General features: G+C 48.1%; 1 protein-coding gene across 1 annotated transcript; it reads left to right on the forward strand.

Annotated features, from left to right (window-relative positions):
* The first annotated feature begins 334 nt into the window (after positions 1 to 334).
* HOXA13 (homeobox A13) lies at positions 335 to 2,120 on the forward strand. Its single transcript, XM_006832186.1, has 2 exons — positions 335 to 1,250; positions 1,876 to 2,120. The coding sequence occupies exons 1-2, from the start codon at positions 335 to 337 to the stop codon at positions 2,118 to 2,120; spliced, it is 1,161 nt and encodes a 386-aa protein (XP_006832249.1).
* The last annotated feature ends 11,420 nt before the right edge of the window (positions 2,121 to 13,540 follow it).

Raw genomic sequence — 13,540 nt, forward strand, 5'->3', positions numbered from 1 at the left:
GGAGGTCCCCTTTCCTTTCCTGTCCCATTGGCCCCATCCCCCGCCTCCCTTGGGTGAATGGTGCGCAGCCCCTTGGCCCAAGCTGGCGCTAGGGACCCTGAGGCTACAGCTGGGAAAACGGGTGCACAACGCAGACCCTGGGCTGGAGCCGCCCGCTTTGCATACGCCGTGGGCGGAGCGGGGGTGGTTGGGCCAATGGGCGGCCGCATGGCGCGACCCCGCGGGGCGCGATCCGCCCCCCTCGCTCGGGCCCCGGCCCCGCTCTGCGCGCTCTTCACTTCTTGGGGGCTTTTTAAAACAGCGCCACTGGGGTCTTCTCCATGCGGCTCGGGCTATGACAGCCTCCGTGCTCCTCCACCCACGCTGGATCGAGCCCACCGTCATGTTTCTCTACGACAACGGCGGCGGCCTGGTGGCCGACGAACTCAACAAGAACATGGAAGGGGCGGCGGCGGCAGCGGCGGCAGCGGCGGCAGCGGCAGCTGCCGGAGCCGGGGGTGGGGGCTTTCCCCACCCAGCAGCCGCGGCCGCTGGGGGTAACTTCTCGGTGGCGGCGGCGGCTGCAGCAGCCGCAGCAGCCGCGGCGAACCAGTGCCGCAACCTGATGGCGCACCCGGCTCCCTTGGCGCCCGGCGCCGCAGCTGCCTACAGCAGCGCGCCGGGGGAGGCGCCCCCGTCGGCTGCTGCTGCCGCCGCTGCCGCCGCCGCCGCCGCTGCTGCCGCTGCCGCCGCGTCGTCCTCCGGAGGGCCCGGCCCAGCTGGCCCAGCCGGCGCCGAGGCCGCCAAGCAGTGCAGCCCCTGCTCCGCTGCAGCGCAGAGCTCGTCGGGGCCCGCAGCGCTGCCCTATGGCTATTTCGGCAGCGGCTACTACCCGTGCGCCCGAATGGGCCCGCACCCCAACGCCATCAAGTCGTGCGCTCAGCCCGCCTCGGCCGCTGCCGCCTTCGCTGACAAATACATGGAGACCGCCGGCCCCGCAGCAGAAGAGTTCAGCTCCCGCGCCAAGGAATTTGCCTTCTACCACCAGGGCTATGCGGCTGGGCCTTACCACCACCACCAGCCCGTGCCTGGCTACCTGGATATGCCGGTGGTGCCGGGCCTCGGGGGCCCAGGCGAGTCACGGCACGAGGCTCTGGGTCTTCCTATGGAAAGCTACCAGCCCTGGGCTCTGCCCAACGGCTGGAACGGCCAAATGTACTGCCCCAAAGAGCAGTCGCAGCCTCCCCATCTCTGGAAGTCCACTCTGCCGGGTAAATGGCACCCCCTTCCAAGCCCTGGGTCCGCCTGGTTTGCTCCCACTTCTCCTCTGCTCGCGCCTGGCTCACCCTGCTACCCCGCTGTTTCTCTCCCTGACCCGCCCTAGCAGTGCTACCCTTATGGGAGTTAGACCTCAGCTAGCTGGCGCTGCCCACACTGCCTTTGGGTGAGGGGTGGCTGGGAGGGGATTTGTGGGGATCCCCGCTGACTTTCTACACGCTCTGTGTCCCACCTTCCCCAACTCTTGACACCACTGTAAGGATGGAAAAATGGCTCTCTAAATTACGCATAATCAGTTTTTCCAAAATGGTTGCAGTCCAGAAGCATCCAGTGTTGGGGTTTGGGCTTTACAGCAGGGAGTCAGGCACAGAAGGATTGTTCCCCGAGGCGGGTGTCAAGGTGTGAGTCAGGCAATCTATCTGAAAGCCTGTGTGGAATGACCTGGCTGGGTTGGTCATTTCAAAACTAACTCACCCTCCAGGCTTTGGAGGAAGGACGGATTGTATAGCGCATGGCAAAGCACAACCAGTGCCGTGAGGCGGCGAATGATTCCGATCGAACTTGTGTGCTTGCTTAGGTCTGATCCCTACATAACATGCCCTCTCCCCTGTCTTCCAGACGTGGTCACCCATCCCTCAGATGCCAGCTCCTATAGGAGGGGGAGAAAGAAGCGCGTGCCTTACACCAAGGTGCAATTAAAAGAACTTGAACGGGAATATGCTACAAACAAATTCATTACCAAGGACAAACGGAGGCGGATATCAGCTACAACGAACCTGTCGGAGCGACAGGTCACAATCTGGTTCCAGAACAGAAGGGTCAAAGAGAAAAAAGTCATCAACAAACTGAAGACCACTAGCTAATGGATTAAAAATGGAGCAAGAGGGCTACTTGAAGAAACACTTCAAAACTAATTGGTTTGCCCAGATAATGATAATAATGCTTAATAATAATTCAAGAAAGAGAAGGACACTGACATTTTGCTCTCTTAAAGGGGACCTCTTCGTCTTTGGTGGAATCTACAACTTGAAAAAAAAAAAATTAAAAACCAACAAAAAACAAACTTTAAGAAATGATAAAGACTGGTGCTCCAGCCAACCCTACCAGACCATTAAGTGAAAAACTCTAGAGTCAAAGTCAACCCCCAAATATGCAATTTCAGATAAGTTACGCATTAACTAAAATCTTGTAAGTATTTATGTGACCAGTATATTTTAGGGCACTGTTTTAGATGGTAACGATCTGATCCAAACTTTGGTTACAAAAGCAAGAGACATCTATCTGCTTGTCCTTGGGTCACCATCCTGGTTGCATGTTAAGTAACTGCTCAGGTAAATCTTAGTGAAATCCCTCTCGTTGTTGTATGTTCTATAAAAGGTTACCTGTACATATTCAGAGAGAGAGAGAGAAGAATGTACTGAAATAATGATTTTGGACTATTCATTAGGAAGGGAGAAAGAAAGGCTCTTTTGAGGATAATTCGACTTAGTAGTATATATAACCAGCTGAACCTTTGAGGCTACAAAGGACATCCCTGTGGGGAATATCCTTCTGAGAATACTTTTTAATTGCATATAAGCATAATTTGTGGCATTTGAACCTTATTTACTACCCCAATATCTTTAGTTTTTAAAGGATTTATAACTTTATAAAAATGTTGAAAGCATATTATCAGATGAACCACAGAATCCATTTTATGCCAGGTATTCTGGGAAGTCCCTTTCCAGTATGATGGACTTTGGTTTGAACACAATTCTTTTAAATCGGCATTTCCCAATGCATATTAAGCATTATGCTAGAAGAATGAGAACAAACCTTTGTCCCCTTTATTTTAGAAAACTCAGAATGGAAATCCATGTCCCCAAAATGTTTAGATGCCCCTACAGTCTATATTTTAATCTGTTAAGGAATTAATATTTTGTCCTTTGGGTTTTTTTTTTTTTTTGCTTGTTTGTTTGTTTTTGTTGTTGGTTTGTTTCTTGCTTTTGTTATGGGCCTGCATTAGAAAGTTTAGAGATTCATCCTCATAGTACATTTTAACAGTTATTTAAACCAGCACATTCATTTTGTTCCTAGTCACTAAAATACTATCCTGTAAATAAAGACGTTCAGCACAATGTGAAAATGTTTTTGTGCACCTGTTTTTAAAATATCCCTAGTAAAAAGGGAGGAAAGAAAACTTAGACATGTAGATGGAGATATAGTGATATTATGCTGTTAATAAAAGAGTCACTACCATCAAAATCTGGAGAAAATGCTCATTACTTTCCTATGCTGAACGTGCACTGCACAGAGAGAAAGGAGCAAGTCTTATACAAACCAAGGACCATTCTTTTCTATTATTATTCAACTTTTCTATTTCTTCTCTTTTTTCCTACAGTTGTTTTTTTTTTTTTTAAGCAAAGGGACAAGTCCTGCATAACTAAAATCCTAAAAATGATAAGTGTTTCAAGAAGGTGAATGTGTCAGGTATTCTGAAAGGAGGAAAAAGAGAGAAGGAAGAGATAGTACAAATTTCCAGGCTCCATGTGGAAAATGAAAGAAAACCAGTTTAGTATTAGCAATGCCTAGGCTGTTGCATTTTAAGATCTGCTATTGGGTTTGCATTTGTCTGAGAGGGCAGGTTTTGATATTTGTTGAAATGACAGGACTAGGAAGGGCCTTAAACCTTGACCTTGATGAAAAAAGACAATTTGTGACCTTGACTTTTGACAGCTCATGAATTGGCCTTTGCTGGATTAGTAGATCAAGGGCGCCCCCTCGTGTTGATAAATCTTCCTGTAATTCTTCAATTTTAAGGGAATCAAAAGTTCTTACCTCCTTGATTCACGGTTTTAAGGAATTTAGTACTTGTTTTCTTGGCTCTAGATGGAGCACATCTAAATATATGTAAATTATACATGTGCCTGTATATATGTGAATATATCATATATGTGTATACATGTATACATTTGCACCAGTGCTTGTGTGTGCTTGTATATATATATTTGTAGAAGCTGTGTACAGATATAGTATCATTAATTACTGATGACCCAAGATACTGTAATTTAAGGTGATTTCTGGAGTTGGGGTACACAATGTACTTTACATGATGAAATTTTGCTCCTTTTCTTTAATGGCCAAGTTTGATTTGTCGTCACAGTGACTTACTCTGCATCAGATGTCTGAAGATCTATTTTAAAGCTGTGCATTTGTTTGTAACAGTCTAAGAGGTGTGCTTAAATAACCACTTTTTCTGGCCCTCACTTCCCAAGGTGGTCTACCATCCTAATTAAAGTTATTGTGGAGTTTTTACGGCAAATAAAAAGCTTTGGGTGCCTTGGTAACTCTAGAGTTCTAGAGTTTCATTTCAGAAATTCAAAGAAATCCACCTCTTGAGAGGTCGATGATATGCAATGCTTAAAGATCTCAGATCTGCAAAATGACCATAATATGGATGCAGATGCTGAGTTATCCCAGAGAGCTTGGAGCCAATGTGCTGTTCCCGGGTGGTATGCAATCTTACATTGATGCTTGCAAATTTGCCATTTAATTTGTGAGGGAAATATATATACTTAACACTAACAAACACCGTCAAAACAACAATAATAATATAACTACTGTTTATTGACCCCTAACAACACATTAGGTGCTGTGTTTCGATTCTTAAATAATATTTCTGTACATTATCATACTTAATATACACATAGAGAATGTGTTTTTGTCTAACCCATACTATACACATATTACTAAGTATAAAAATACTAGTGGAACCAGGAGTTTAGGGATGCAAAATTTTGAGATTTTGGTTAATTTAACTTTATGTTAGAGATAAAAGGAAAGTAATAATGAATCAGAGAACCGAATTAATCATATTATAGATTGCAATGTTGGTTGATTACAGACAGACCTGCTGATGGAATTTTGCCTAAAGACTTAGCGATTCTTTATAGATGGTGAATTATGGAAAAAATTTCTAAAGATGTCTCAAAACAAGATGGCTTTATAACACATATAGACTGACCTGCTGAAGCATGATCTTATTTTGCTACCCTGAGGATTTTCACTCTACTTGTGGAATCAAATGAAAATGGTACTTCAGACCCACCTCAGCACATCACATTCTTCTGTTTCTAAAATGAGCTACCATCAAGTCAAAGTAACAACTTTCTCCTAAAATGTTTAAAGTGGTGGAAAATCCCCTCAAAGATGCATCAAATTGTATGTTTTTGAACAGCTCCAAAGTGGATTCTTCTGCAGGTGGGGGCTATGTTTCTTTAGATGTAAGAAATGTTCTGAAAGGAGGCCAATTGCAACTCTGCAGCCCAAATATGCCCCTTTCCACCGCCATCGCCACCACAGGAACCCTGGGTAAAGTAGTGGCCTTCTTTTTTCTTCTCTCCATTCTTTGAAACTGTCATGAAAGAAGGTATTTCAGAGGTTTTGAGTTTGGGTTGTTTTTTGTTTGTTTATTTGTTTTTTCATGTTTAAAAATGGCTATTGATCATGCGGATCTTGTCTAACTCCTCTTGTATAAAATTTTCATGGATTTGCTAGCTAACTTGAGCTTGGCTCCCTAATGCCCAATTATCAACCAACCTAAATCTTTATATAAAAGACATTCTTCTTGACAAATATGAATAATAATTCAGACACTGACCCATAGGTAGTATGATTGAATGCTGAGTGAAGTATTATTTTTCTAAAAAGGAAACCATTCCGGATAACAAACTATAAATGTGGAACTTTAAAAAAAAAGAGAGAGAAACTTATTTTTTCCATCTGTTCTTAATACTGTCCAATTTATTAAGGTATTTTAAGTGGTTGATTGTAAAATACCACCGTGCAGTCCTCTGCTGTTTATGCCTGATGTGGAGCTGAAACTATTAATTTAAATTGTTGTTGTTGTTGTTAAAAAGGAAAGGGAAAACGAAAGAAAAAGGATATAAAAAATCAATTATTATTTCTTTTAATCCAACCTATTTGGAATGTTTTCTTAAAATTCAGGAGGCAGCAAAATTCAGTTGAGAGTTATACATTTGTATGCTGGTAGTTAAGAACACAGATTTCACCGTGTAATATACATGTGCAGATCGCACCCTACTGCGTGTGTTTGGAGAGTTTGGTGATGCTGCTGCTTCTTGCTTGCTCACTGAGGAACTTGCACTAATGGAGGCTGCCCAGGACTGCTAATCCCTAGACTCCGTTAGTTCAGAGGTACCCTTCTGGACCTGGGGACCTTTCCCTGAGGAGACGCTAGAGGCTGGCTGATTTATTCACATTCCCTTAAAGTTGATCGAATGAGTGTCAGCAGCCCAAGACCTGGAGAATCAGAGGAATGTGCAGAGAGTTGATCACATCCCAATTTTCATAAGCAAAGATGCAGTGTTATCCAAGCGGCCTGGGGAGATTTATGTCTAGGTTTTAGAACAGGCACGCTAATTAATTTTTTATCCGCTGGTCCAGTTTCATTATTTAAGAAAATACCCTATTTCTACTGGGTGGTTTCTCAACTCATGCATCTTTTTAGCGTCCACGAATGCCTACGAAGTGCTTGCTGTTTAAAATTTGGTTTTAAAGGAAGGGAAAAAAGACGCCGGCGTTGAAAATTCCTCTTTAAAAGCAGCCAAGCTCTGGACACAGTTGATTTCATTTCTGCCGGGTTCCGTCTCGCCCCTGAAAAGCAGAAATCATTATAAGGCGTCTCGGAGATCATTACACGATGTCCGAGAGATGCCGGGTTGTAAATGTGGGGTTGTAGATGTGTTGAAATGTTTTCGGGGACTCCCAGATGTCATACCCCTGGGCGCAGAGGTGCAGCTCAAAATCCTCCACTTTTCTTAATAAAGCCCCTACTCAAAATGGAGGCTCCAACCCTTAGAGATTCGGCCTGGCTCTGGCTGTTATGAGCCGGATGTGGTGTGCGACCAGGACTGTAGGCCGAGGTTTCAAAACAGTAGATCCCAGAAACCTGCGACGGACACCCTGGTGGGTCAGGGACCCTGGAGGGCCAGGGACTCGGGAGGAGCGGGGACATTTGTTGGCCGATTGGCCCGGCTGCTGCAGGCGACTGTCACCATGCCCGGACGGGCCTTCGCGGCACCCTCTTGGCGTGCTTTGATGAGGACAAACCGATTCAAACGAGTGTTTTGTGCGGGTGCCTTCTTCTCCGCCCCGCCCTTCACTCCCCAAGAGAATAATCGGGTATTGAATCTCTCCGAGTCTTAATTCTTGGCAGCGTGGAGGGTGGTTTGCAACGGGAAATAAAACTTGACAGGCGCATTTTCTCTAAAAGGGATCGGAGACCGGCTGAAAAGAAACCGTGCTTTCCTCTACCAAATCCTTCCTCTTGCTGAGCCCGGGCCGAAGGTGTGGGATGGGAGAGGAGAGCAAGCTGGGCTTGCGGACCACGTCACCGATCCAAGTAACCAAATGCCGACACCTTGGAGGCCCGGGTCCCAGCCTAGGCTGGCCGGGAGCGGCCTCAGGCCTCGCTGAGGTCCGCCTCTCCGTCGCTCGACTGGGCTATAGGTTCTGGCGCCTCCCGCAGCCGGAGGCCAGGCCTGCACTCGGGAACTTGGCGCCAGTGCAGCCCGGTTGGCACCCAGGGTGGAAGCCTGACGCTGGGTGTCAGGCAAGGAAGATGTGCCGGGAGGGCCTCAGACTGGCTGGCTGTAGTTTGAATCCTCTGGCCTTGGAAGGAAAATGAGGTGGCAGACACTCGCAAAGGAGGTGGTGAGAACAGCGCTGGGGGCTTTGTTGCCGGCCCAGGACCCGCCACAAAATGAGAGGGGGCGTGGGGGTGAGCGGCACAGCCTGCAGGGGTTGTCCAGGCTGCTATTGGGTGGGAGAAGCTGGGTACAGCAGGCCCCCCTCTCCGCGGCTTAGAGAGCACTCTCCACTAGCACCAAAGGTCAAGTTCCCGGCTGCCTTCACTGGGCCGGGCTGTTCTAGCCACTGAAAGGGCCCGTACTAAGTTGTCATTCCTGTTGCAATAGGGTGCTGCTAGCCTGGGAAGCTGGGCTTATTGGTTTCCAGCTCTCCTGTCCCAGACTCTGCTGGAGAGTAGAGTGTCCACAGCCCAGGGTGACCCAGGCCCTGTGCGAAGGGGGAAATCTACCGGACCTACGAGGAGACTGGAGCCCGTGGAGGCCTAGTCTAGGGAGAGACACCGCCTGCAAGCCCAGGGAAGCGGACGTGGCTATTTCATTTCGGCGTTTGGGGCCCAGGTAGGAACAAGCAGCGGATCCGGCAGGGAGCCAAGACCCTGCTGGGGAGCAATTCCTGAGGTTCCTGAGTTCAGGCCTGCTTCCTGATTGATCTCCAGGCCTTTGGTGAGACCCTTGATACTCTCCTACCGACCAGTCTGGGTGAACTCTACCCAAAAGTAAACATCCCCGACTCTGGGCCCCTTAAATAGGGTCTGGAGCTGGGGGGCCCCTCTGGTCTTCTCATAGCTAGCCTCCCCTGTCAAACATCAGACCCAGTTGTCAGCAAATCATTTTAGCCCATTTGCTACTGAGCTGAATTAAAGGGGGCCCACAAAAGTCTTATTTTCACAGAAAAGCTGGGCTTTATCCCTAGGACTGAGGGAAGATGTATTGGGAATGGATTCTGTATGTTGGACCCATCGTAGAACTGCCTGGCAGGGCAGGTGGGGAGAGGCTCCTAGGGCAGGGCACTACCCTAGGAAGCCTTAGGAGGATGTGGGCCTCCTGAGATTCACAGCTTTGGATCCTAGTTCCAGAGGACTTGTGGCTGGGTTGCCTTCTTTTTTGTCTTTATTGCAGGCACACTCAGCTGAGAAAACCTGTTTGGGAGAATGGAAGCCAGGCGCTGCTGAGAACTTCACCCTTCAAAGCTCTCCCACCTCCTCCATTTATTTCCACTCTACAGGGGAAAAAAATCCTCTCTAGTAGTCCACAACAATAAAAATTAAAACAGTTCTCCTAAAAGGAAGGAACCCTCTCTTCTCCTATCAAGTTGGGATTCACTAAATAATAAGCAGATTGCCTAGGCATCTCAGACACTTAGCTGAGTCCTGTGCTCACCCCCCAGTGGCCAGAAGAAGGAGGTGGACTTCCTCAGATGGTTAAGGGTATTTCAGTATGGGATTGAACCTGAAAGTCATAGTAATATACCATTGAGGTCAAGTTCAAGGCATTACATGTTCTCCTGTTTTAGTGAAGGGCAAGAGAACTTGGGGGAGAACTATGCAGCTCACCAAGGGGATAAATTAACCTGTGCCTTCACCTGGTAGTGATAGAAGTATGTCTCTTGACATTTCCTTGCAGCCTCAGTGCCACCTCCGGGCAGCACTTAGGAATGTCAAAAGACATTTCTGAGAACAAATGTTGGGAGATCTCTCTAGTCTTCCCAGATAATAGCCCACCTCCCCAGTAGCTATGGAGGAGAGAGGTACCCTCCCCAGGACACTTTCTATTTGGAAGGATCAATCTCCCAAATGGAGGGCTGGCTTCCAACCCAGAAAAGGCTTTATTGGTCACTGACATCCAAACATACCAGCCAGCTCTTTGCACCTGGTCTACCCAAGTGAAAATAATCTTCTATGTAGCTTTGTAGAAATAGTGCAGCATTTACAGGCAGGTTAAATTGCAGGGTATGACCAGCAAGGAGAGGTGGGGGGGAAAATCCACTAGGGGGAAATTATTAAGTTTTGAAGCCAGATTCCCATCCTCTGTTGGAGCTGATCCCTCCCAGACCAGACACCAGCCTATATTACCAGTCCAGAAAAGCAGAAGCTGGATCTCAAAAAGAGGAGACAGTGTAGAAGAAGAGATGGACCTTGGAATAGAGGAATATTTCAAGGAAGGAGGAAGAGACCCAGGTCAGCTCCCTAGTAGAGGCACAAATTGAGCGAGTCAGAAATCCAACAGCTTTCTGACGATAAAACAGCTCTCCTTCTTTGTGCCTGAGTGTTGGGGGTCCTTGGGTGACACCTTAGCTCTTGCTTAGCCTAGAAGGGGAATCAGAAGAGGCAGAGGCTACAGAGAAGGAGAGATGGCACTAATAGAGACAGGGCAGAGGTGGGTACCCAGGGGCAGTGGCCTGGACCAGCTGGAGCAGGAGCGTGGTGAGTGGGCAGAGACTGGAGTTGGCAGTCACATGGTAATTATTCAAAGGGCTTCAAGTACCTTCGGATCCCCAAATTTCAGGGACAAAGGGCAGTCTCAATGAGACAAGAGGACAACCTAGAGGACAAACAAGTTGGGGTTGGAACTCTGGAGTCTGGAGATGCTCCGTGTTCCCAGCTCTTCCCTCCCTAAGAGTGAGCTGCCCTTGCCCATCGATGGTCCTTGGCAGCTTTGGCCGCTGGAATGACTGTACTGGAAACGCCCCTTGCACAACCGCTGCATTGATAAGGCCTCACGTTACTCCCGTGCGCAGGAACTGGTGCCCTCCAAGGCTCTCCAGCCCTTGCCCCTAGCCCCACCCTCGTTGGGCTGCAAGAAGAAGCGGAGGCGACAGCTGGGCAGAGGCGCCCGAACACACTTTATTCCGATATCCCGCCTAGGAAGGCGGATGGCACTCAGAGCGCCAAGGAGTGCCCGGGAGAGGCTGTACATCTTCTTCCCATGCCCTCCCCTACCCTACCCTTTAGGGCCACATCAAACGAAGCCTCGGAAAGACTAGGTCTGTTTTGCTCACTAAATTGCGTCTTTAGCCTTTTCCGCCTGCTGAAGCTGGAGCGGTCGCAGGCCTTGTAGCCGGGCGGCCAACGCCAAACGCAACGCGGCCGGGCCCTTCAAGAACCGCCTAGACCTTGAAGTTTAGAAAAACAAGAAGAGATTAAAAGGGCTCCCTCCCTTCTCTACAGACACACACGCACCGTCAGGCCGCCGCCACTTCCTGCCTTTGTTTTTCATCCTCCAAAACATTTTTGGCCTCTTGCTTTAGCCGCTGTGGGGCTCTGGGTTGACGATAAAAGGAAATACGCGCCGAAGACTGTTTTCTAGAGATGGCCGCGCGCTTTAGGCGCTCCTGAGAAAGAGCGGCTCCTGGGCCAATATTACAGTCCCTACCAGGCGCGTCCTCTTCAAAAAAAGCAAGTCGGACTTGGCCTTCCCGGGCAGCCTTGGCTCCAGCCGGGTCTTCCCGGGATCTCGGTAAGCTCAGCTCGGTTGTTGGGCCTCCTGCAAAGCAGAAGAGTCAATTAGGCTAAGAGCAAAGTGAAATTCAAGGACCAGCAGCTCTGCCTTCCCTTCTTCCCCGATTTGGTCTGGTCATCAGAGCTGCGCTCCTCCCTGTCCTGTGCCTGGTGCAGCGTGTACATGGCGTTATATTCTGGGTAAGAGGTGTAGGAGCGGGCAAAATGGAAAACGTCGCGCAGCCTTGAAGATCCGAGCACCCCTCCTGCCCCTGCTGGGGAACTCAAAGCGGCCCCAGGCATTTTCTTTTCTCTCGGCATCAAAAGCCTTTTCTTCATTCACCTTCACGGCAGGCAGCGCCCCTACAGCCCCCTCTTCCAGGCTGCAAGTCCCTGGTACAGCGCCTCGGTTTAGCATCCCCAATGGCCCTGCCAGTCGCTTCCAGAACACCTTTCTTCACCCCCAGCGTTGTCTCGGGAATTAGCCTTTGTCTCTTCTAGACACCCATAGGATTCAGACCTCCTGGCTCTCTCAGCTTGGCCCTCCAAGAGGACGTGGGAGGCATAAGTTATGTAGAGCAGCACACACACCCCATACAAACCTTTCCGCACGGACCCCATCTTCCTGCACCAGGGGAAAACGATCTAATTAGCCAAGGGGCTGCAAGAATCTGGGGAGAGGAAGCTGGTTGGCGTCCCCAGCTGGCGGCGGCTGGGCCACTGTGGCCGTCTGCTTAGGCACAAGCTGAAGTTGACTGCCAAAACTGCTATAAAACCGCAGGTCTGTCTAGAACTGTTTTTGGTTCTCCTAGACGCCCCGGGTTCAATTATGGTCTTAAAAGCCCTCATACAAGTGCAAGAATTTGTTTGCCTTCACCCAGGGGCAGGGTGAGCCCCTGCAATGGTGGCGCCTTTGTTATAGCAAAGTCACTGGAACCTCTCAGGCATTCCTTTTGTTCAAGGTTCAGGGTGGTGGGGACTGGGTGGGCCGATGGGAGACAGTTTGGGATGGCCAAAACTCAGGCCAGAGGATAACTGTTCTGCTGTTTGTAAACCTCTCCTTCTCTCTTCTGTTTTGTCTCTAAGAAAGAGATGCTGTAGACAACAAATATTTTGCCCTTTTGGTTATTGCTAGGAATCAAAGTGTTTTGTTGTTGTTTTGTTTCCCCTTGCAAAACAATCCTGTAAATGTGGTTTCCAGCTTTCTGGGATTTCGGCTCCCTAGCCACCAGATCTCAGCCACACCACGGAAGCCCTCTGCACAAGCCACAGTGTGCAAATATGTCAAGCTGAAGATGCACAAATAATTTCAAGTTCATCTCCCAATGATTCAAGGGGCATAAAAGTTCTGGTAGCAAATCCTGAATAAAGAGTTCATTAAAACAATGTGTCCAGAGTAGCTTGATTTGCGATAACCAACCCTTGTAAAGGGGAGTGGGGGGAGAGAAGGAGCCACATAAACATTAATGCTAATAAAGTAGTTTGCTCCACTATCGAGTAATGACCTGATATTATTGATACTTACAATAGGTATTCAGATGGTTGGCCAGTATTTTGGAAAAATACATAATGAGAATATTTCTTTTCCAGTGCAATGCACGGTTAGATTTGTTATTCAGTCAGCTCAGCAATAAATAAATAAATCGATGTTGACATTTAAATACCAAAGATCTTAGAGTTTATACTCTAAATCTCCCCAAGATATGTAAATACCTTCTGCTGTTTCCTGAACAGGGAAAGGGAGAAAGGTTATCCTTTTTAATTTTCCAACTTTCCTTTAGCAATAGCCCAGCTCCTTTCAAGAAAAGTGGTGTGGGGAGGCCTCAAACTGCTCCCCCCTTCCCAGCTCTGGGATCTGCCTGCGTGCTCGGTGCTCTTTCGTTTCTTTCACTTCTTTGCTCATCGAATGCGAAGGACCAGGAGCATTTTTCCACTTCTTTTTTGTCTGTCTTTCCTCTTCCTAAGAAGTGTGAGTACAACACTAACAGCTTTAACGTTTCCATCTTTTGCTGGAACCTCGCTTTTTTGAGTCTTAGTTGCCCAAGGTGGAGACTTTGTGAATCGCTTCTCATTATGAACACAATGGCATTGTGTTCATTCTGTGGGATGAGGAGCAGGAAAAGCGCCGAGCCATCTGAGTTTCTGCCCTGCCCATCTTCGGCTTTCACTCTCAAGCTTTGTTGAGGAAGGAGAGGA

This window comes from Chrysochloris asiatica, unplaced genomic scaffold (genome assembly GCF_000296735.1).
Source record: "Chrysochloris asiatica unplaced genomic scaffold, ChrAsi1.0 scaffold00006, whole genome shotgun sequence".
NCBI classification, from domain to species: domain Eukaryota; kingdom Metazoa; phylum Chordata; class Mammalia; order Afrosoricida; family Chrysochloridae; genus Chrysochloris; species Chrysochloris asiatica.